The sequence below is a fragment of the Phasianus colchicus genome, chromosome 32 (assembly GCF_987193195.1).
Source record: "Phasianus colchicus chromosome 32, bPhaCol1.hap1.1, whole genome shotgun sequence".
Lineage (NCBI taxonomy): Eukaryota > Metazoa > Chordata > Aves > Galliformes > Phasianidae > Phasianus > Phasianus colchicus.
This window is the reverse complement of record NC_143467.1, coordinates 2924763-2948870: the sequence shown is the minus strand read 5'-3', so window position 1 is coordinate 2948870 and position 24108 is coordinate 2924763. Positions and strand designations below refer to the sequence as shown.

Genomic DNA, 24108 nt, shown 5'->3' with positions numbered 1-24108 from the left:
CCCTATAGATCCACTGACCACGACCACGGCCATCAGCCCCCCATTACCCCCCAGCCCCCATTTCCCCCATTACCCCCACGACCCCCCCTTCCTGCCCCCCCCAGCCCCCATTACCCCCCATTACCCCCCATTGCCCCCAATTGCCCCCCAGCCCCCATTATCCCCCACCCCCCATTTCCCCCCCCACCCCCAATTGCCCCCAATTACCCCCATTACCCCCCCACCCCGCCATTGTCCCCCACCCCCCATTACCCCCACGACCCCCCCTTTCCTGCCCCCCCCAGCCCCCATTACCCCCCATTGCCCCCCACCCCCCATTACCCCCATTACCCCCCCACCCCCCATCCCCCCACGACCCCCCCCCCCATTGCCCCCCCCCCCCATCCCTCGTACGTTATCGGAGCTGCCTCGGTCCCATTACCCCCCATCGCCCCCCATTGCCCCCACGACCCCCCCCCCATTGCCCCCCCCCCCATCCCTCGTACGTTATCGGAGCTGCCTCGATCCCATTACCCCCCATTACCCCCCATTGCCCCCCCATTCCCCCCACGCCCCCCCATCCCCCCTTACCCCCCCCACCCCCCATTCCCCCACGACCCCCCCCCCATTGCCCCCCCCCATCCCTCGTACGTTATCGGAGCTGCCTCGATCCCATTGCTCCCCATTGCCCCCACCCCCCATTACCCCCACGACCCCCCCTTTCCTGCTCCCCCCAGCCCCCATTACCCCCACCCCCCATTACCCCCCCATCCCCCATTACCCCCCATTACCCCCAGCCCCCATTGCCCCCAATTGCCCCCCACCCCCCATTTCTCCCATTACCCCCACGACCCCCCCCTTTCCTGCCCCCCCACCCCCCATTGCCCCCAATTACCCCCACTACCCTCCCACTCCCCCTTACCCCCCCCACCCCCCATTCCCCCACGACCCCCCCTTTCCTGCCCCCCCAGCCCCTATTGCCCCCAATTACCCCCCATTTCCCCCCATTTCCCCCCATTACCCCCACGACCCCCCACCTCCCATTGGCCCCCCACCCCCAATTACCTCCCATTTCCCCCCCCCCATTACCCCCACGATCCCCCCCTCTCCTGCCCCCCAACCCCCATTGCCCCCAATTACCCCCCATTCCCCCCACGACCCCCCCCCCCATTGCCCCCCCCCCATCCCTCGTACGTTATCGGAGCTGCCTCGGTCCCATTACCCCCCATTCCCCCCACGACCCCCCCCCGTTGCCCCCCCGCCCCCCCCCCCCCCATCCCTCGTACGTTATCGGAGCTGCCTCGATCCCATTGCCCCCCATTGCCCCCCACCCCCCATTACCCCCCCCCCATTGCCCCCCCCCCCCATCCCTCGTACGTTATCGGAGCTGCCTCGGTCCCCCTCCCCCTCCTGCACTCCGTAGGCGATGAGACAAATGGCGGCCGCCACCCACATGAGGCACTGCAGCCCCCCCGCCAGCTGCCGCCCGAATTTCACGCATTCGGGGGTCCCGCGGGGGGGGCGAAGTTCATTCGGTCCGTCCCGGAGCAAACGCTCCGCTGCAACCGAAGCTGAGAGACCCTGGGGGGGGGGGGGGGGGGAGGAAAGGGTTAATTCGCTACGGGGGAGTCGTGGGGGGGGGGGGGGGGAGATGGGGGGAATGGGGAGGAAGGGGTTAATTGGGGGGGAATGGGGGGAAAGGGGTTAATGGGGGGGAAGGGGTTAATTGGGGGGGTTAATGGGGGGCTTAATGGAGGGATAATGGGGAGGAAGGGGTTAATTGGGGGATAATGGGGAGGAAGGGATTAATTGGAGGGGGAATGGGTGGTTAATGGGGGGGAATGGGGAGGAAGGGGTTAATTGGGGGGGAATGGGGGGGCAATGGGGAGGAAGGGGTTAATTGGAGGGGGTTAATGGGGGGGTAAATGGGGGGGTAATGGGGAGGAAGGGGTTAATTGGGGGATAATGGGGAGGAAGGGGTTAATGGGGGGGAATGGGGGGAAAGGGGTTAATGGGGGGGAAGGGGTTAATTGGGGGGGTTAATGGGGGGGAATGGGTTAATTGGAGGGGGTTAATGGGGGGTAATAGGGAGTAAGGGGTTAATGGGGGGGTAATGGGGGGTAATGGGGAGGAAAGGGTTAATTGGGGGAATGGGGAGGAAGGGGTTAATTGGGGGGGTTAATGGGGGGTAAATGGGGGGGTAATGGGGAGGAAGGGGTTAATGGGGGGGTTAATGGGGGGATTTAATGGAGGGGTCATGGGGAGGAAGGGGTTAACTGGGGGGGAAATGGGGAGGAAGGGGTTAATTGGAGGGGGTTAATGGGGGGTAAATGGGGGGGTAATGGGGAGGAAGGGGTTAACGGGGGGGTAATGGGGGGTAATGGGGAGGAAAGGGTTAACCGGGGTAATTAGGGAGGAAGGGGTTAATTGGAGGGGGTTAATGGGGGGTAATGGGGAGGAAGGGGTTAATTGGGGGGGAAATGGGGAGGAAGGGGTTAATTGGAGGGGGTTAATGGGGGGGTAAATGGGGGGGGAATGGGGAGGAAGGGGTTAATGGGGGGGAAATGGGGAGGAAGGGGTTAACCGGGGGTAATTAGGGAGGAAGGGGTTAATTGGAGGGGGTTAATGGGGGGTAATGGGGAGGAAGGGGTTAATGGGGGGGCAATGGGGAGGAAGGGGTTAATGGGGGGTAATGGAGGGTAATGGAGAGGAAGGGGTTAATTGGAGGGGGTTAATGGGGGGCTTAATGGGGGTAATGGGGAGGAAGGGGTTAACAGGGGGGTAATTGGGGGCAATGGGGGTCAGTGGGGTCAGCAGTGGGGTTAGAGGGTCAATGGAGTCACGTGGTTATAGGGGGTCACGTGGCTGGGGGTGGGCTCTTGTGGGGGGGTTGTCACGTGGTTGGGGGGTCACGTGGTGGGGGGATTCTCGTGGCGGGGCGTCAAGTGGTGGGGGGTCACGTGGTGGTGGTGGGGGGTTCTCGTAGTGGAGGGGTCACGTGGTGGGGGTTCTTGTAGTGGGGGGTCACGTGGAGGGGGTCATGTGGTGGGGGTTCTTGTAGTGGGGGGTCACGTGGAGGGGGTCATGTGGTGGGGGTTCTTGTAGTGGGGGTGTCACGTGGTGGGGGTTCTCATGGTGGAGGGTCACGTGGTTGGGGGTCACATGGCGGGGTCACAAGGGGGGGTGGGTTCTTGTGGTGGGGGGTCACGTGGCGGGGGGGGGTTCTCGTAGGGGGGTCACGTGGTGAGAGGGGAGTCACGTGTTCGCCCACCTTGGTGCTGCTGGTGCCGTATTTGGCCTCCAGCTCCGCCACCTCCAGTTTGTGGTCGTCCTGCAGGGGGCGCCGCTCAGCTGCGCTGCGGCCTCCCAGTACGGACCAGTACGGACCAGTACGGGCCAGTATGGCCTCCCAGTACGGACCAGTACGGCCCAGTATGGCCTCCCAGTACGGACCAGTACGGACCAGTACAGACCAGTATGGCCCCAGTATGGCCCAGTACGAACCAGTATGGCCCAGTATAGCCTCCCAGTATGGCCCAGTACGGCCCAGCATGGCCCGCTATGGGCCCCTGTGCTCCCAGTATGGGCTAGTATGGACCAGTATGGCCCCAGTACGGCCCAGTATGGACCAGTATAGCCTCCCAGTATGGACCAGTACGGCCCGCTATGGGCCCCTGTGCTCCCAGTATGGGCCAGTACGGCTCCAGTATGGACCGGTGTGGCCTCCCAGTGCTCCCAGTATGGACCAGTATGGCACCCAGTGCTCCCATAAGCCCCCCCAGGCCCCATAGCTGCCCCATAACCCCCCCCCGGCCCCATAGCCGCCCCATAAGTGCCCCCCCAGCCCCATAGCCGCCCCATAACCCCCCCCAGCCCCCATAACCCCCCCATAGCCGCCCCATAACCCCCCCCGCCCCATAGCCGCCCCATAACCCCCCCAGCCCCCATAAGCGCCCCCCCACCCCCCATAGCCGCCCCATAACCCCCCCAGCCCCCCATAAGCACCCCCCCCCGGCCCCATAGCCGCCCCATAACCCCCCCCAGCCCCCCATAAGCACCCCCCCCCGGCCCCATAGCCGCCCCATAACCCCCTCCAGCTCCCCATAAGCGCCCCCCCCCGGCCCCATAGCCGCCCCATAGCCGCCCCATAACCCCCCCCGGCCCCATAGCCGCCCCATAACCCCCTCCAGCTCCCCATAAGCGCCCCCCCCCCGGCCCCATAGCCGCCCCATAGCCGCCCCATAACCCCCCCCGGCCCCATAGCCGCCCCATAACCCCCCCAGCCTCCATAAGCACCCCCCCACCCCCCATAGCCGCCCCATAGCCGCCCCATAACCCCCCCCGGCCCCATAGCCGCCCCATAACCCCCCCAGCCTCCATAAGCACCCCCCCACCCCCCATAGCCGCCCCATAACCCCCTCCAACCCCCCATAACCCCCCCCAGCCCCATAGCCGCCCCATAACCCCCCCCAGCCCCCCATAAGCACCCCCCCCCGGCCCCATAGCCGCCCCATAAGTCCCCCATAAGCCCCCCCCCAGTCCCCCCAGCCCCCATAGCCGCCCCATAACCCCCCCCGGCCCCATAGCCGCCCCATAACCCCCCCCAGCCCCCCATAAGCGCCCCCCCCCAGCCCCATAGCCGCCCCATAAGCGCCCCCCCAGCCCCCATAGCCGCCCCATAAGCCCCCAAGGCCCCATAGCCGCTCCATAACCCCCCCAGCCCCACAGCCGCCCCATAACCCCCCCCCCAGCCCCACAGCCGCCCCATAACCCCCCCCCAGCCCCACAAGCCCCCCCCAGCCCCATAGCCGCCCCATAACCCCTCCAGCCCCCCATAACCCCCCCCCGGCCCCATAGCCGCCCCATAAGCCCCCCAGCCCCATAAGCCCCCCCCCGCCCCATAGCCACCCCATAAGCCCCCCAGCCCCCATAACCTCCCCATAACCCCCCCCCAGCCCCCCATAACCCCCCCCCCCAGCCCCATAGCCGCCCCATAACCCCCCCCAGCCCCATAGCCGCCCCATAACCCCCCCCCCAGCCCCATAGCCGCCCCATAACCCGCCCCCCAGCCCCATAGCCGCCCCATAACCCCCCGCGCCCCCCCCGTACCACGTCCATCTCCTTCTTCATGTCCTCCAGCCGCTCCTCCTTCTTCCTCGCTTTGCCTTTCGGGGGTCGCTGCCCCCCCCGGCTGTGCTCCCCCATCTCGTAGCGCTCCTATGGGGCGCGGATGGGGGTCAGGGCGGGGGCTGCCCCACAACTGCCCCACGGCTGCCCCATAAGTGCCCCATAGCCGCCCCAAAAGAGCCGCAGAACTGCCCCATAGATGCCCCATAGGTGCCCCAAAAGAACCACAGAACTGCCCCATAGCTGCCCCATAGATGCCCCATAGCTGCCCCATAGATGCCCCATAGATGCCCCAAAAGAGCCACAGAACTGCCCCATAGATGCCCCACAACTGCCCCACAGCTGCCCCAAAAGAGCCACAGAACTGCCCCATAGATGCCCCATAGATGCCCCAAAAGAGCCACAGAACTGCCCCATAGATGCCCCACAACTGCCCCACAGCTGCCCCAAAAGAGCCGCAGAACTGCCCCATAGATGCCCCATAGGTGCCCCAAAAGAACCACAGAACTGCCCCATAGATGCCCCATAGATGCCCCATAGCTGCCCCATAGATGCCCCATAGATGCCCCAAAAGAGCCACAGAACTGCCCCATAGATGTCCCATAGATGCCCCCAAAAGAACCACAGAACTGCCCCATAGATGCCCCATAGGTGCCCCATAGCAGCCCCATAACAGCACCATAGCTGCCTCACAACTGCCCCACAACTGCCCCATAGATGCCCCATAGCTGCCCCATGGCTGCCCCAAAAGAGCCACAGAACTGCCCCATAGATGCCCCAGAGCTGCGCCATAACTGCCCCAGAGCTGCCCCATAAGTGCCCCATAACTGCCCCATAGATGCCCCAGAGCTGCCCCACAGCTGCCCCATAACAGCATTATGGCTGCCCCATAACAGCCCCATAAGTGCCCCATAGCCGCCCCATAGATGCCCCATAACTGCCCCATAGCTGCCCCACAGCTGCTCCATAACAGCCCCATGTGTCCCATAAGAGCCACAGAAAAGCCCCATAAGTGCCCCCATAAAAGCCCCATAAACGACCCCATAAGTGCCCCAAAAGAACCCCATAAGGGACCCCATAAGAGCCACAGAAAAGCCCCATAAGTGCCCCATACCAGCCCCATAAATGACCCCATAGCTGCCCCAAAAGAGCCACAGAAGAGCCCCATAAGTGCCCCCATAAGTGCCCCATAAGTGCCCCAAAAAGAACCCCATAGGAGGCCCAAAAGACCCCATAAGTGCCCCCAAAAGAGCCCCATAAATAATCCCGTAAGGGCCATAAAAGAACCCCATAACTGCCCCATAGCTGCCCCATAAGAGCCCCAAAAGTGCCCCCATAACAGCCCCATAAATGACCCCATAACTGCCCCAAAAGAGCCACAGAAGAGCCCCATATGAGACCCCATAAGAGCCCCATAAGTGCCCCATAAATGCCCCCGTAACAGCCCCATAAGTGCCCCCAAAAGAACCCCATAAGTGCCGCTAAAAGAACCCCATGAAGGACCCCATAAGTGCCCCATAAGTGCCCAATAAATGACCCTATAAGTGCCCCCAAAAGAACCCCATAAGGGACCCCATAAGAGCCCCATAAGTGCCCCATAAATGCGCCCATAAAGGACCCCATAAGTGCCCCCAAAAGAACCCCATAAGTGCCCCCAAATTGCCCCATAAATGCCGCATAACAAGCCCATAAATGACCCTATATGTGCCCCAAAAAGAACCCCATAAGGGACCCCATAAGAGCCCCATAAGTGCCCCCATAAGAACCCCATAAGTGCCCCCAAATTGCCCCATAACTGCCCCATAAGTGCCCCAAAAAGGACCCCATAAGTGCCCCCATAAGAGCCCTGAATTGCCCCATAAGTGCCCCCATAAGGGCCCCGTAACAACCCCATAAATCACCCCATAAGTGCCCCCAAAAGAACCCCATAAGGGACCCCATAAATGCCCCATAAGTGCCTCCAAAAGAACCCCATAAGGGACCCCATAAGTGCCCCATAAGTGCCCCCAAAGAACCCCATAAGGGACCCTATAAGAGCCCCATAAGAATCCCCATAACAGCCCCATAAGTGCCCCCATAAGAGCCCCATAAGAGCCCTGAATTGCCCCATAAGTGCCCCCATAAGGGCCCCGTAACAACCCCATAAATCACCCCATAAGAGCCCCGAATTGCCCCATAAGTGCCCCCCCCCCGCCCCACACCTCCTTCCCCATGGCTGCTCCCAGTTGCTCCCAGTTGCTCCCAGTTGCTCCCAGTTTGCCCCTTTTATCCCCGGGATCCGCCCCAAGGTGACCCCCGGCCCCTCCCACCCCATACACTTATGGGGTCACCTTGGAGGGCTCAGTGGGGACAGTGGGGGCCGCCCCATAGATCCCACGGATCCCATAGACCCCATAGAACCGTAGGGCTGCCCCATAGATCCCATAGATCCCATAGACCCCATAGAACCATAGGGCCGCCCCATAGATCCCATAGAACTATAGGGCTGCCCCATAGATCCCATAGACCCCATAGAACCACCCCATAGATCCCCACAAATCCCATAGAGTTATGGGGCCACCCCATAGATCCCAGAAATCCCACAGATCCTACAGAACCATAGGGCTGCCCCATAGATCCCATAGAACCGTAGGGCTGCCCCATAGATCCCACAGATCCCATGGACCCCATAGAACCATAGGGCCGCCCCATAGATCCCACGGATCCCATAGACCCCATAGAACCGTAGGGCTGCCCCATAGATCCCATAGACCCCATAGAACCATAGGGCCACCCCGTAGATCCCCACAAATCCCATAGAGTTATGGGGCCACCCCATAGATCCCATAGAACTGTAGGGCCGCCCCATAGATCCCATAGATCCCATAGACCCCATAGAACCGTAGGGCTGCCCCATAGATCCCACAGATCCCATAGAACCGTAGGGCTGCCCCATAGATCCCATAGATCCCACAGATCCCATAGAACCATAGGGCTGCCCCATAGATCCCATAGATCCCATGGACCCCATAGAACCATAGGGCCGCCCCATAGATCCCACGGATCCCATAGACCCCATAGAACCGTAGGGCTGCCCCATAGATCCCATAGACCCCATAGAACCATAGGGCCACCCCATAGATCCCCACAAATCCCATAGAGTTATGGGGCCACCCCATAGATCCCATAGAACTGTAGGGCCGCCCCATAGATCCCATAGATCCCATAGACCCCATAGAACCATAGGGCTGCCCCATAGATCCCATAGATCCCACGGATCCCATAGAACCGTAGGGCTGCCCCATAGATCCCACAGATCCCATAGAACCATAGGGCCACCCCATAGATCCCACACATCCCATAGAACCATAGGGCTGCCCCATAGATCCCACACATCCCATAGAACCGTAGGGCTGCCCCATAGATCCCATAGATCCCATAGAACCATAGGACTGCCCCATAGATCCCACGGATCCCATAGAACCGTAGGGCTGCCCCATAGATCCCATAGATCCCACAGATCCCATAGAACCATAGGACTGCCCCATAGATCCCACGGATCCCATAGAACCGTAGGGCTGCCCCATAGATCCCATAGATCCCATGGACCCCATAGAACCATAGGGCCACCCCATAGATCCCACGGATCCCATAGAACCATAGGGCTGCCCCATAGATCCCACAGATCCCATAGACCCCATAGAACCATAGGGCCACCCCATAGATCCCACACATCCCACACATCCCATAGAACCATAGGGCTGCCCCATAGATCCCACGGATCCCATAGACCCCATAGAACCGTAGGGCCGCCCCATAGATCCCATAGATTCCATAGATCCCATATAACGATAGGGCTGCCCCATAGATCCCATAGAAGCATAGGGCTGCCCCATAGATCCCGTAGAACCGTAGGGCCGCCCCATAGATCCCACAGATCCCATAGAGTTATGGGGCCACCCCATAGATCCCATAGAACCATAGGGCCGCCCCATAGATCCCAGAGATCCCACAGATCCTACAGAACCATAGGGCTGCCCCATAGATCCCATAGAACTATAGGGCTGCCCCATAGATCCCATAGATCCCATAGAACCATAGGGCCGCCCCATAGATCCCATAGAACTATAGGGCTGCCCCATAGATCCCATAGATCCCATAGAACCATAGGGCCTCCCCATAGATCCCATAGAACTGTCGGGCTGCCCCATAGATCCCATAGATCCCATAGATCCCATAGATTCCATAGGGCCGCCCCATGGATCCCATGGAGCTGTGGGGCCGCCCCATAGATCCCATAGAACTATAGGGCCGCCCCATAGATCCCAGAGATCCCATAGGGCCACCCCATAAATTTTGGGGTCCCGAGTTTTGGGGTTTCCCCCCCTGCCCCCTTCCCCGATTTCGTGTCCCCCTCCCCCCCTTTAATGATTAGGGGACCCCATAGGGACCCCCGACCCTATAGGGACCCCCCCCACCCCATAGTGACCCCATAAGGACCCCCGACCCTATAAAGACCCCCACCCCATAGGGACCCCATAGGGAACCCCGACCCTATAAGGACCCCCACCCCATAGGGACCCCATAGGGACCCTATAAGGACCCCCACCCCATAGGGACCCCATAGGGACCCCCGACCCTATAGGGACCCCCCCCACCCCATAGGGACCCCATAGGGAACCCCGACCCTATAAGGACCCCCACCCCATAGGGACCCCATAAGGACCCCCGACCCTATAAGGACCCCCACCCCATAGGGACCCCATAAGGAGCCCCACCCCATAGGGACCCCATAGGGACCCCGGACCCTATAAGGACCCTCACCCCATAGTGACCCCATAAGGACCCCGTAAGGACCCTATAAGGACCCTCACCCCATAGTGACCCCATAAGGACCCCCCCACCCCATAGTGACCCCATAAGGACCCTATAAGGACCCCCACCTCATAGTGACCCCATAAGGACCCTATAAGGACCCCCACCCCATAGTGACCCTATAGTGACCCTATAAGGACCCTATAAGGACCCCCTCACCCCATAGTGACCCCATAAGGACCCCCCCACCCCATAGTGACCCCATAAGGACCCCATAAGGACCCCCACCCCATAAGGACCCTATAAGGACCCCCTCACCCCATAGTGACCCCATAAGGACCCCCTCACCCCATAGTGACCCCATAGTGACCCCATAAGGACCCCCACCCCATAAGGACCCTATAAGGACCCCCTCACCCCATAGTGACCCCATAAGGACCCCCCCACCCCATAGTGACCCCATAGTGACCCCATAGGGACCCCATAAGGACCCTATAAGGACCCTCACCCCATAGTGACCCCATAAGGACCCCCCCACCCCATAGTGACCCCATAGTGACCCCATAAGGACCCTATAAGGACCCCCACCCCATAAGGACCCTATAAGGACCCCCACCCCATAGTGACCCCATAAGGACCCCCCCACCCCATAGTGACCCCATAAGGACCCCATAAGGACCCTATAAGGACCCCCTCACCCCATAGTGACCCCATAAGGACCCCCCCACCCCATAGTGACCCCATAGTGACCCCATAAGGACCCTATAAGGACCCCCTCACCCCATAGTGACCCCATAAGGACCCCCCCACCCCATAGTGACCCCATAGTGACCCCATAAGGACCCTATAAGGACCCCCACCCCATAAGGACCCTATAAGGACCCCCACCCCATAGTGACCCCATAAGGACCCCATAAGGACCCTATAAGGACCCCCACCCCATAAGGACCCTATAAGGACCCTCACCCCATAAGGACCCTATAAGGACCCCCACCCCATAGTGACCCCATAAGGACCCTATAAGGACCCCCACCCCATAAGGACCCTATAAGGACCCCCACCCCATAGTGACCCCATAGTGACCCCATAAGGACCCCATAAGGACCCCCACCCCATAAGGACCCTATAAGGACCCCCACCCCATAGTGACCCCATAGTGACCCCATAAGGACCCCATAAGGACCCCCACCCCATAAGGACCCTATAAGGACCCTCACCCCATAGTGACCCCATAAGGACCCCCACCCCATAAGGACCCTATAAGGACCCCCACCCCATAGTGACCCCATAAGGACCCGCCCCCATAGGGCCGCGCCGAGGACGTCCGGGCGCGGTGCTGATAAGCGCTATCGCTAATTAATGACTCACCCATTAACGCCTCATTAACAATGGCGCCGCTAATCATTAACGAGCGGGGGGGGAGGGGTCCTTATGGGGTCTCTATGGGGTGGGGGTCCCTATGGGGTCCCTATGGGGTCCTATGGGGTCCCTATGGGGTCGGGGGTCCCTCTGGGGTCCCTATGGGGTGGGGGTCCTTATAGGGTCGGGGGTCCCTCTGGGGTCCCTATGGGATTGGGGGTCCCTATGGGGTGGGGGTCCTTATAGGGTCGGGGGTCCCTATGGGGTCCCTACGGGGTGGGGGTCCTTATAGGGTCGGGGGTCCCTATGGGGGCCCTATGGGATTGGGGGTCCCTATGGGGTGGGGGTCCTTATGGGGTCTCTATGGGGTGGGGGTCCTTATGGGGTCCTATGGGGTCGGGGGTCCCTATGGGGTCCCTACGGGGTGGGAGTCCTTATAGGGTCGGGGGTCCTTATAGGGTCGGGGGTCCCTATGGGGGCCCTATGGGGTGGGGCTCCTTATGGGGTCTATATGGGGTCGGGGGTCCTTATAGGGTCGGGGGTCCCTATGGGGGTCCTATGGGGTGGGGGTCCTTATAGGGTCGGGGGTCCCTCTGGGGTCCCTATGGGATTGGGGGTCCCTATGGGGTGGGGGTCCTTATAGGGTCGGGGGTCCCTATGGGGTCCCTACGGGGTGGGGGTCCTTATAGGGTCGGGGGTCCCTATGGGGGCCCTATGGGATTGGGGGTCCCTATGGGGTGGGGGTCCTTATGGGGTCTCTATGGGGTGGGGGTCCTTATGGGGTCCTATGGGGTCGGGGGTCCCTATGGGGTCCCTACGGGGTGGGAGTCCTTATAGGGTCGGGGGTCCTTATAGGGTCGGGGGTCCCTATGGGGGCCCTATGGGGTGGGGCTCCTTATGGGGTCTATATGGGGTCGGGGGTCCTTATAGGGTCGGGGGTCCCTATGGGGGTCCTATGGGGTGGGGGTCCTTATAGGGTCGGGGGTCCCTATGGGGTCCCTATGGGATTAGGGGTCCCTATGGGGGCGGGTCCTTTTGGGGTCCCTATGGGGTGGAGGTCCTTATGAGGTCCCTATGGGGTCCCTATGGGGGCGGGGTCCTTATGGGGTCACTATGGGGTGGGGGGGTCCTTATAGGGTCGGGGGTCCTTATGGGGTCCCTACGGTGTCCCTATGGGGTGGGGGTCACAATGGGGTCCCTATGGGGTGGGGGTCCTTATGGGGTCGGGGGTCCCTATGAGGTCCCTATGGGGTGGGGTCCCTATAGGGTAGGGGTCCTTTTGGGGTCCCTATGGGGTCCCTATGGGGTGGGGATCCTTATAGGATCGGGGGTCCCTATGGGGTCCCTATGGGATGGGGGTCCATTTTGGGGTCCTTATGGGGTGAGGTCCTTTTGGGGTCCCTATGGGGTGGGGGTCCCTACGGGTCGGGGTCCCTTTTGGGGTTGGTTTCTTTTTGGGGTCCTTTTGGGGTCCCTACGGGGCAGGAGTCCTTAGGGGACCTTTTGGGGTGGGGTTTCCTATGGGGTGGGGGGTCCCTTTAGGATTTGGGGTCCTTATGGGGTTCCTTTGCCCCACCCCCCACCCCGGGGTCCCTTTGGGGTTTTGGGGGAGGGGCCGCCCCCCACCTGCGGCCCCAAAAGAAGGGGAAGGAAATGGGCTCCGCTGCGCCCGGACGTCTGGGGCGCCCATGGGGGCGGAGAGGGGCGGCCCTATAACCTTCCACCCTATAAGCACCCTACAACCCACCAACCCCATAACCTTCCGCCCCATAACCTGTCATCGGCCCTATAACCTTCCGCCCCATAACCCATCATCGGCCCTATAACCTTCCACCCTATAAGCATCCTATAACTCACCAGCCCCATAACCTTCCGCCCCATAACCCATTATTGGCCCCATAACCTTCCACCCTATAACCACCCTATACCCCATCGGCCCCATAACCTTCCACCCTATAACCACCCTATAACTCACCGGCCCCATAAACCTTCCGCCCCATAACCTTCCGCCCCATAACCCAGCAGCCCTATAAACTTCCACCCTATAACTCATCGGCCCCATAAACTTCCGCCCCAAAACCTTCCGCCCCATAAGCCATCGGCCCTATAAGCTCCCACCCCATAACCATGGGTGCTGTGGGGTCCGGGGGGGTCCTCGCCCTCATCATCCTCTGCATCAGTCCAGGTAATGGGGTCGGGGGGATCCTTATGGGGTCAGGGGTCCTTATGGGGTTGGAGGCTCTTTGGGGTCCTTATGGGGTTGGGGATCTTATAGGGTTGGGGGTCCTTATGGGGTCGGGGCTCTTATGGGGTTGGGTGTTCTTATGGGGTTGGGGGTCCTTATGGGGTTGGGGAATCTTTGGGGGTCCTTATGGGTTCCTTATGGGCTCCTTATGGGGTTGGGGGCTCTTATGGGGTTGGGGGTCCTTATGGGGTCGGGGCTCTTATGGGGTTGGGTGTTCTTTTGGGGTTGGGGGTCCTTATGGGGTTGGGGGCTCTTTGGGGTCCTTATGGGGTTGGGGATCTTATGGGGTTGGGGGTCCTTATGGGGTCGGGGCTCTTATGGGGTTGGGTGTTCTTATGGGGTCGGGTGTGCTTATGGGGTTGGGGAATCTTTGGGGTCCTTATGGGTTCCTTATGGGCTCCTTATGGGGTTGGGGGCTCTAATGGGGTTGGGGGTCCTTATGGGTTTGGGGGCTCTTTGGGGTCCTTATGGGGTTGGGGATCTTATAGGGTTGGGGGTCCTTATGGGGTCGGGGAATCTTTGGGGTCCTTATGGGTTCCTTATGGGCTCCTTATGGGGTTGGGGGCTCTAATGGGGTTGGGGGCTCTTTGAGGTCCTTATGGGCTCCTTATGGGGTCAGGGATTCTTATGGGGTTGGGGGCTCTTTGGGGTCCTTATGGGCTCCTTATGGGGTTGGGGGCTCTTATGGGGTTGGGGGCTCTTATGGGGTTGGGGGCTCTTTGGGGTACTTATGGGCACCTTATGGGGTCAGGGATTCTTATGGGGTTGGGGGCTCTTTGGGGTCCTTATGGTCTCCTTATGGGGTTGGGGGCTCTTATGGGGTTGGGGGTCCTTATGGGGTTGGGGGCTCTTATGGGGTTGGGGGCTCTTTGGGGTACTTATGGGCACCTTATGGGGTCAGGGATTCTTATGGGGTCAGGGATTCTTATGGGGTTGGGGGCTCTTATGGGGTTGGGGGCTCTTTGGGGTCCTTATGGGGTTGGGGATCTTATAGGGTTGGGGGTCCTTATGGGGTTGGGGGCTCTTATGGGGTTGGGGGTTCTTTGGGATCCTTATGGGCTCCTTATGGGGTTGGGGGTCCTTATGGGGTTTGGGGTCCTTATGGGGTCAGGGATCCTTATGGGGTTGGGGAATCTTTGGGGTCCTTATGGGATCATTATGGGCTCCTTATGGGGCTGGGGCTCCTTATGGGGCTGGGGGTCCTTATGGGGTTGGGGGCGCTTATGGGGTTGGGGGTTCTTTGGGATCCTTATGGGCTCCCTATGGGGTTGGGGGCTCTTATGGGGTTGGGGGCTCTTTGGGATCCTTATGGGCTCCTTATGGGGTCAGGGATTCTTATGGGGTTGGGGGCTCTTTGGGGTCCTTATGGGCTCCTTATGGGGTTGGGGGCTCTTATGGGGTTGGGGGTCCTTATGGGGTTGGGGGCGCTTATGGGGTTGGGGGCTCTTTGGGATCCTTATGGGCTCCTTATGGGGTTGGGGGCTCTTATGGGGTTGGGGGTTCTTTGGGATCCTTATGGGCTCCATTTGGGGTCAGGGATTCTTATGGGGTTGGGGGCTCTTTGGGGTCCTTATGGGCTCCTTATGGGTTTGGGGGCACTTATGGGGTTGGGGGCTCTTTGGGGTCCTTATGGGCTCCTTATGGGGCTGGGGCTCCTCATGGGGTTGGGGGTTCTTTGGGGTCCTTATGGGTTCCTTATGGGCTCCTTATGGGGTCGGGACTGCTCATGGGGCTGGGGGTTCTTGTGGGGTCGGGAGTCTCTGGGGTGGATGCGAGTCCATTGGGTCCCTATGGGGTGGGGGTCTCTGTGGGGTGGGGGTCCCTATGGGGGTCCCATTAGGGTCTCTAATGGGTCTCTATGGGGTCTCTATGGGGTCCCTATGGGGTGGGGGTCCCTATGGGAGTCCCTATAGGGTCTCTAATGTGTCCCTATGGGGTGGGGGTCCCATAGGGGTGGGGGTCCCTATGGGGTCTCTATGGGGTGGGGGTCCCTATGGGTGCCACTATAGGGTCTCTAATGGGTCCCTATGGGGTCTCTATGGGGTGGGGGTCTCTATGGGGGTCCCATTAGGGTTTCTAATGTCTCCTTATGGGGTCTCTATGTGATCCCTATGGGATGGGAGTCTTTATGGGGTCCCATTAGGGTCCCTATGGGGTGGGGGTCTCTATGGGGTCCCCCCTCCCCCTGACCCCTTTCTCCCCCCCCAGCCCCACATCGCTCCTCCTGCCCCCCATTGGCGCTGGGTCCGAAGGTCCTCCAGGCCGCAGCGGGGCGCTGTGGGCTGCTGGGGTCCCATTGGGATCCCATAGGGTTGGGGGTCCCATTGGGGTCCCTATGGGGTTGGGGTCTCTATGGGGTTCCGACGGGGTCCCTATGTGGTTGGGGTCCCATTAGGGGTCCCTATGGGGTGGGGGTCCCTATGGGTGTCCCTATAGGGTCTCTAACGGGTCTCTATGGGTTCCCTATGGGGTTGGGGTCTCTGTGGTGTGGGGGTCTCTATGGGGATCCTATGAGGGTCTCTAATGGGTCCCATAGGGGTCTCTATGGGGTCCCTATGGGGTTGGGGTCTCTATGGGGTGGGGGTCCCTATGGGGGTCCCATTGGGGTCTCTAATGAGTCCCTATGGGGTTGGGGTCTCTATGGGGTGGGGGTCTCTATGGGGTGGGGGTCCCTATGGGGGTCTCTTATAGGACCCTATGGGGGTCTCTATGGGGTCCCTTGGGGTTGGGGTCTCTATGGGGTGGGGGTCCCTATGGGGTGGGGGTCTCTATGGGGTCCCCCCTCCCCCTGACCCCTTTCTCCCCCCCCAGCCCCACATCGCTCCTCCTGCCCCCCATTGGCGCTGGGTCCGAAGGTCCTCCAGGCCGCAGCGGGGCGCTGTGGGCTGCTGGGGTCCCATTGGGATCCCATAGCTTTGGGGGTCCCATTGGGGTCCCTAGGGGGTCCCTATGGGGTGGGGGTCTCTATGGGGTTCCGACGGGGTCCCTATGGGGTGGGGGTCCCTATGGGGGTCCCTATAGGGTCTCCAATGGAGTCCCTATGGGGTGAGGGTCTCTATGGGGTGAGGGTCCCTATGGGGGTCCCCTTAGGGTCTCTAATGGGTCCCTATGGGTTCCCTATGGGGTTGGGGTCTTTATGCGGTGGTGGTCCCATTAGGGGTGAGGGTCTCTATGGGGTGGGGGTCCCTATGGGGTGGGGGTCTCTATGGGGTCCCCCCTCCCCCTGACCCCTTTCTCCCCCCCCAGCCCCACATCGCTCCTCCTGCCCCCCATTGGCGCTGGGTCCGAAGGTCCTCCAGGCCGCAGCGGGGCGCTGTGGGCTGCTGGGGTCCCATTGGGATCCCATAGGGTTGGGGGTCCCATTGGGGTCCCTATGGGGTTGGGGTCTCTATGGGGTTCCGACGGGGTCCCTATGTGGTTGGGGTCCCATTAGGGGTCCCTATGGGGTGGGGGTCCCTATGGGTGTCCCTATAGGGTCTCTAACGGGTCTCTATGGGTTCCCTATGGGGTTGGGGTCTCTGTGGTGTGGGGGTCTCTATGGGGATCCTATGAGGGTCTCTAATGGGTCCCATAGGGGTCTCTATGGGGTCCCTATGGGGTTGGGGTCTCTATGGGGTGGGGGTCCCTATGGGGGTCCCATTGGGGTCTCTAATGAGTCCCTATGGGGTTGGGGTCTCTATGGGGTGGGGGTCTCTATGGGGTGGGGGTCCCTATGGGGGTCTCTTATAGGACCCTATGGGGGTCTCTATGGGGTCCCTTGGGGTTGGGGTCTCTATGGGGTGGGGGTCCCTATGGGGTGGGGGTCTCTATGGGGTTCCGACGGGGTCCCTATGGGGTGGGGGTCCCTATGGGAGTCCCTATAGGGTCTCCAATGGAGTCCCTATGGGGTGAGGGTCTCTATGGGGTGAGGGTCCCTATGGGGGTCCACTTAGGGTCTCTAATGGGTCCCTATGGGTTCCCTATGGGGTTGGGGTCTCTATGCGGTGGTGGTCCCATTAGGGGTGAGGGTCTCTATGGGGTGGGGGTCCCTATGGGGTGGGGGTCTCTATGGGGTCCCCCCTCCCCCTGACCCCTTTCTCCCCCCAGCCCCACATCGCTCCTCCTGCCCCCCATTGGCGCTGGGTCCGAAGGTCCTCCAGGCCGCAGCGGGGCGCTGTGGGCTGCTGGGGTCCCATTGGGATCCCATAGGGTTGGGGGTCCCATTGGGGTCCCTATGGGGTGGGGGTCTCTATGGGGTTCCGACGGGGTCCCTATGGGGTGGGGGTCCCTATGGGGGTCCCTATAGGGTCTCCAATGGGGTCCCTATGGGGTTGGGGTCTCTATGGGGTGAGGGTCCCTATGGGGGTCCCATTAGGGTCTCTAATGGGTCCCTATGGGGTCCCTATGGGATTGGGGTCTCTATGGGGTTCCGACGGGGTCCCTATGGGGTGGGGGTCCCTATGGGGGTCCCTATAGGGTCTCCAATGGGGTCCCTATGGGGTTGGGGTCTCTATGGGGTGAGGGTCCCTATGGGGGTCCCATTAGGGTCTCTAATGGGTCCCTATGGGGTCCCTATGGGATTGGGGTCTCTATGCGGTGGTGGTCCCATTAGGGGTGGGGGTCTCTATGGGGTCCCACTAGGGTCCCTATGGGGTGGGGGTCTCTATGGGGTCCCCCCTCCCCCTGACCCCTTTCTCCCCCCCCAGCCCCACATCGCTCCTCCTGCCCCCCATTGGCGCTGGGTCCGAAGGTCCTCCAGGCCGCAGCGGGGCGCTGCGCGCTGTTCCCGTGCCGTTACGACCTCTGCTCCACCTCCCCCGTTCAGCAGCTCTCCCTGCGGTGGATGCGGGACCCCACCTTTAGCCCCGCCCACCGGGACTTTCAAGGCTTCTTATTGGCTGCCAACGGCCCGAGCGGACCAACCAGGGGGCGGCTGGTGGTGGACCATAAAGGTGGAGGGGGGGGGGGGGAGTGGGGGGGGAGTTGGGGGGCTCCAAAGGTGGGGGGGTCCCAAAAAAAGGGGGGGGGGCAACGCAGGGGAGGGGGCTGAGGACCCCCAAAGGTGTGTGTGTGTGGGGGGGTGCTCAAGTGAGGGGTGGGGGGGAGTTTGGGGGACTCCAAAGGTGGGGGGGTCCTAAAAAAAGGGGGGGGGGGGGGCAAAGCAGGGGAGGGGGCTGAGGACCCCCAAAGGTGGGAGGGGGGGGGCAAAGTGGGGAGGGGGCTCAAAAGGGGGGGGTGGGTTGGGGACCCCTAATGGGGGGGGTGAGGGTGGGGGTTAAGGGTGGGTTTGGGGACCCCCAGATGTGGGGGGGGGGGGTTGGGACCCCCAAAGGTGGGGAGCTGGGTTGGGGACCCCCAATGGGGGGAGCTGGGAGGAGATTAAGGGGGGGTTGGGGACCCCCAGAGGTGTGGGGGGGGGCGTTTAGGATCCCCGAAATTGGGGGGGTGGGTTGGGGACCCGTAATGGGGGGGCTGGGGGGGGTTAAGGGGGATTGGGGACCCCCAAAGTTGGGGGGGGGGGCGTTTAGGACCCCCGAAGGTGGGGAGGTGGGGGGGGTGGGTTTGGGACCCCTAAAGGGGGGCTTGGGGGGGGAGTTAAAGGTGGGTTTGGGACCCCCGAAAGTGTGGGGGGGGGGCGTTTAGGACCCTCGAAGTTGGGGGGGTGGGTTGGGGACCCCTAATGGGGGGATTGGGGACCCCAAAGATGGGGGGGGTTTGGGACCCCCAAAGGTGGGGTTGGGGGGGATTAAGGGGGGATTGGGGACCCCAAAAAGTGTGTGGGGGGGGCGTTTAGGACCCCCGAAGTTGGGGGGGTGGGTTGGGGACCCCTAATGGGTTGATTGGGGACCCCAAAGATGGGGGGGGGGGTTGGGACCCCTAAAGAGGGGGTTGGGGGGGTTAAAGGTGGGTTTGGGACCCCCGAAAGTGGGGGGAGGGGCGTTTAGGACCCCCGAAATTGGGGAGATGGGTTGGTGACCCCCAATGTGGGGTTTGGGGGGGGGTTAAGGGTGGGTTTGGGACCCCCGAAAGTGGGGGCGGGGGGCGTTTAGGACCCTCGAAGTTGGGGGGGTGGGTTGGGGACCCCTAATGGGGGGATTGGGGACCCCAAAGATGGGGGGGGGTTTGGGACCCCCAAAGGTGGGGGGGGAGGAGATTAAAGGGGGATTGGGGACCCCAAAAGGTGGGGGTGGGGCGTTTAGGACCCCCGAAATTGGGGGAGGTGGGTTGGGGACCCCTAAAGGGGGGCGTCGGGGGGGGGTTAAGGGGGGATTGGGGACCCCAAAGATGGGGGGGGGTTTGGGACCCCCAAAGGTGGGGATGGGGGGGATTAAGGGGGGATTGGGGACCCCAAAAAGTGTGTGTGGGGGCGTTTAGGACCCCCGAAATTGGGGGAGGTGGGTTGGAGACCCCTAAAGGGGGGCTTTGGGGGGGGTTAAAGGTGGGTTTGGGACCCCCGAAAGTGGGGGCGGGGGGCGTTTAGGACCCTCGAAGTTGGGGGGGTGGATTGGGGACCCCAAAGATGGGGGGGGGGGTTTGGGACCCCCAAAGTTGGGGGGGTGGGTTTGGGACCCCTAATGGGGGGGTTGGGGGGGAGTTAAGGGTGGGATTGGGGACCCCAAAGATGGGGGGGGGTTTGGGACCCCCAAAGGTGGGGGGGGAGGAGATTAAAGGGGGATTGGGGACCCCCAAAGATGGGGGGGGGCGTTTAGGACCCCCGAAATTGGGGAGGTGGGTTGGAGACCCCCAATGGAGGGTTTGGGGGGGGGTTAAGGGTGGGTTTGGGACCCCCGAAGGTGGGGGGGTGGGAGGAGATTAAAGGGGGATTGGGGACCCCCAAAGATGGGGGGGGGGCGTTTAGGACCCCCGAAATTGAGGAGGTGGGTTGGGGACCCCTAACGGGGGGGTCGTAGGGGGGTTTAAGGGTGTTTTTGACCCCCCCCCAAGGGTGGGTTTGGGACCCCCGCCCCCGTTTGTCCCATTGCAGGTGACTGCAGCTTGGCGCTGCCGGAGGTGACGCTGGAGGACGGGGGTTATTATGGGATGCGGCTGCGGGCCAACCTGACGCTGCGGCACAAGGAGGAGAGCAAATGGTTGCACAGAGTGAGGCTGAACGTCAGCGGTACGGGGGGGGCACAGCTACACCCCAACCAGGACCCAAACACCCCGCAGATACACCCCAACCAGGACCCAAACACCCCACCCCCCAACTACACCCCAACCAGGACCCAAATAGCCTCCCAATACACCCCAACCAGGACCCAAAAACCCCACAGCTACACCCCAACCAGGACCCAAGCACCCCGCAGATACACCCCAACCAGGACCTAAAAAACCCACAACTACATCCCAACCAGGACCCAAACATCCCGCAGATACACCCCAAGCAGGATCCAAATAGCCTCCAACTACACCCCAACCAGGACCCAAAAACCCCCAACTACACCGCAGCCAGGACCCAAAAAACCCCCAACTACACCCCAACCAGGACCCAAAAAACCCCCAACTACACCCCAACCAGGACCCAAATACCCCCCCAACTACATCCCAACCAGGACCCAAAACCCCCCCAGCTACACTTCAACCAGGACCCAAACACCCCCCAACCACAGCCCAACCAGGACCCAATTAGCCTCCAACTACACCCCAACCAGGACCCAAACACAGCCCAACCAGGATCCCAAAACCCCCCACAGCTACACCCCAACCAGGACCCAAACACCCCCCAGCTACACCCCAATCAGGACCCAAATAGCTTCCAACTACACCCCAACCAGGACCCAAACACATCCCAACCAGGACCCAACCACAGCCCAACCAGGACCCAAATACCCCCCCAACTACACCCCAATCAGGACCCAAACACCCCGCAGATACACCCCAACCAGGACCTAAAAAACCCACAACTACATCCCAACCAGGACCCAAACATCCCACAGATACACCCCAACCAGGACCCAACTACACCCCAACCAGGACCCAAAAACCCCCAACCACACCCCAACCAGGACCCAATTAGCCTCCAACTACAACCCCAACCAGGACCCAACTACACCCCAACCAGGACCCAAATACCCCCCAACTACACCCCAACCAGGACCCAAATACCCCCCAACTACACCCCAACCAGGACCCAAAAACCCCACAGCTACACCCCAGCCAGGACCCCAAAACCCCCCCAACTGCACCCCAACCAGGACCTTTTGGACCCCCCCAAGCCCCCCCACACTGACCCCCCCCATAGAGACCCCCCCAAAGACCCCCCCTCTAAAGACCTCTCCATAAGAACCCCCTCAGACCCCCCCCATAGAGACCCCCCCCAAAGACCCCCCCTCTAGAGACCCCCCATAGAGACCCCTCCCATAGAGACCCCCCCCCAGACCCCCTATCTGGAGACCCCCCCATAGAGACCCCCCCAAAGACCCCCCCCCTCTAGAGACCCTCCCCCAGACCCCTCATCTAGAGACCCCCCCCATAGAGACCCCCCCCACACTGACTCCTCCCATAGAAACCCCCCCAAAGACCCCCCCATAGAGACCCCCCCCCAGACCCCTCATCTAGAGACCCCCCCATAGAGACCCCCTCTCTAGAGACCCCCCCAAAGACCCCCCCTCTAAAGACCCCTCCATAAAGACCCCCTCAGAGCCCCCCCATAGAGACCCCCCCAAAGACCCCCCCTCTAGAGACCCCCCCATAGAGACCCCCCCCAAAGACCCCCCCATAGAGACCCCTCCCATAGAGAACCCCCCAGACCCCCTATCTGGAGACCCCCCCATAGAGACCCCCCCCACACTGACTCCTCCCATAGAAACCCACCCAAAGACCCCCCATCTAGAGACCCCCCCATAGAGACCCCCCCTAAAGACCTCCCCCATAGAGACCCCCTCTAGAGACCCCCCCATAAAGACTCCCCCCATAGAGACTCCCCCATAGAGACCCCCCCCCAGACCCCCAATCTAGAGACCCCCCCCCATGGAGACCCCCCCAGACCCCCTATCTAGAGACCCCCCCATAGAGACCCCTCCCACACTGACTCCTCCCATAGAGACCCCCCCCTAAAGACCCCCCCTCTAAAGATCCCCCTATAGAGACCCCCCCCATAGAGACCCCTCATAGAGACCCCCCCACACACTGAACCCCCCCATAGAGACCCCCCAAAGACCCCCCCTCTAGAGACCCCCCCATAGAGACCCTCCCCAAAGACCCCCTATCTAGAGACCCCCCCATAGAGACCCTCCCCAGACCCCCTTTGTAGAGACCCCCCCATAGAGACCCCCCCCAAACTGACCCCCCAAAGACCCCCCCTCTAGAGAACCTCCCCCAGACCCCCCATCTAGAGACCCCCCCCATGGAGACCCCCCCACACCCCCCATCTAGAGACCCCCCCACACACTGACTCCTCCCATAGAAACCCCCCCAAAGACCCCCCCTCTGGAGACCCCCCCATAGAGACCCCCCCCAAAGACCCCCCCCTAGAGACCCCCCCATAGAGACCCCCCCCAAACTGACCCCCCAAAGACCCCCCCTCTAGAGACCCTCCCCCAGACCCCCCATCTAGAGACCCTCCCCACACTGACTCCTCCCATAGAAACCCCCCCAAAGACCCCCCCTCTGGAGACCCCCCCATAGAGACCCCCCCATAGAGACCCCCCCCAAAGACCCCCCCTCTAGAACCCCCCCCATAGAGACCCCCCCAAAGACCCCCATCTAGAGACCCCCCCCCACACTGACTCCTCCCATAGAAACCCCCCCAAAGACCCCCCCTCTGGAGACCCCCCCATAGAGACCCCCCCCAAAGACCCCCCCTCTAGAACCCCCCCCATAGAGACCCCCCCCAAAGACCCCCATCTAGAGACCCCCCCCCACACTGACTCCTCCCATAGAAACCCCCCCAAAGACCCCCCCTCTGGAGACCCCCCCATAGAGACCCCCCCATAGAGACCCCCCCATAGAGACCCTCCCCAGACCCCCTATGTAGAGACCCCCCCATAGAGACCCCCCCCCAAACTGACCCCCCAAAGACCCCCCCTCTAGAGACCCCCCCATAGAGACCCCCCCCAAAGACCCCCCCTCTAGAACCCCCCCCATAGAGACCCCCCCAAAGACCCCCCTCTAAAGACCCCCCCCAAACTGACCCCCCCTTTCCCCCCACAGCCTCCGCGCCCCCCCCCCACATCTCCCCACCTCCGTCCCCCCTCCCGGAGGGTCAGTGGGTGACCCTGACCTGTTGGACCCCCCCCGGTTGCCCGGATGAAGCCCCCCCCTCCCAAAGACCCCCCCTAAAGACCCCCTCAAAGAGACCCCCCCCAAAGACCCCCCATCTAGAGACCCCCCCATAGAGACCCCCCTAAAGACCTCCCCCATAGAGACCCCCTCTAGAGACCCCCCCATAAAGACTCCCCCCATAAAGACTCCCCCCATAGAGACCCCCCCCATAGAGACCCCCCCCCAGACCCCCAATCTAGAGACCCCCCCATAGAGACCCCTCCCATAGAGACCCCCCCCATAGAGACCCCCCCCAAATACCCCCCTCTAGAGACCCCCCGATAAAGACTCCCTCCATAGAGCCTCCCCCATAGAGACCCCCCCAGACCCCCAATCTAGAGACCCCCCATAGAGACCCCACC

The 24108-nt window shown here is 61.9% G+C and overlaps 2 protein-coding genes across 2 annotated transcripts in view; one reads left to right on the top strand and one right to left on the bottom strand.

The window, feature by feature from the left end:
- The window catches only part of ATP4A (ATPase H+/K+ transporting subunit alpha), a 70186-nt gene extending 62318 nt beyond the window's left edge, over positions 1 to 7868 (bottom strand). Inside the window, exons 1-4 of the mRNA XM_090128197.1 lie at positions 7308 to 7868; positions 5089 to 5196; positions 3251 to 3310; positions 1357 to 1560 (exon numbers count right to left, since the gene is read on the bottom strand). Of these exons, the coding sequence (XP_089984323.1) occupies positions 1357 to 1560; positions 3251 to 3310; positions 5089 to 5196; positions 7308 to 7319 (384 nt within the window). The 5' untranslated portion in view covers positions 7320 to 7868. The remainder of the gene's footprint in view (positions 1 to 1356; positions 1561 to 3250; positions 3311 to 5088; positions 5197 to 7307) is intronic.
- Positions 7869 to 12963: 5095 nt separating this feature from the next.
- On the top strand, positions 12964 to 23820 carry LOC149914066 (B-cell receptor CD22-like). The gene is made up of 4 exons (XM_090128080.1): positions 12964 to 13444; positions 18190 to 18435; positions 20469 to 20603; positions 23636 to 23820. The coding sequence occupies exons 1-4, from the start codon at positions 13387 to 13389 to the stop codon at positions 23818 to 23820; spliced, it is 624 nt and encodes a 207-aa protein (XP_089984206.1). The 5' UTR covers positions 12964 to 13386.
- The last annotated feature ends 288 nt before the right edge of the window (positions 23821 to 24108 follow it).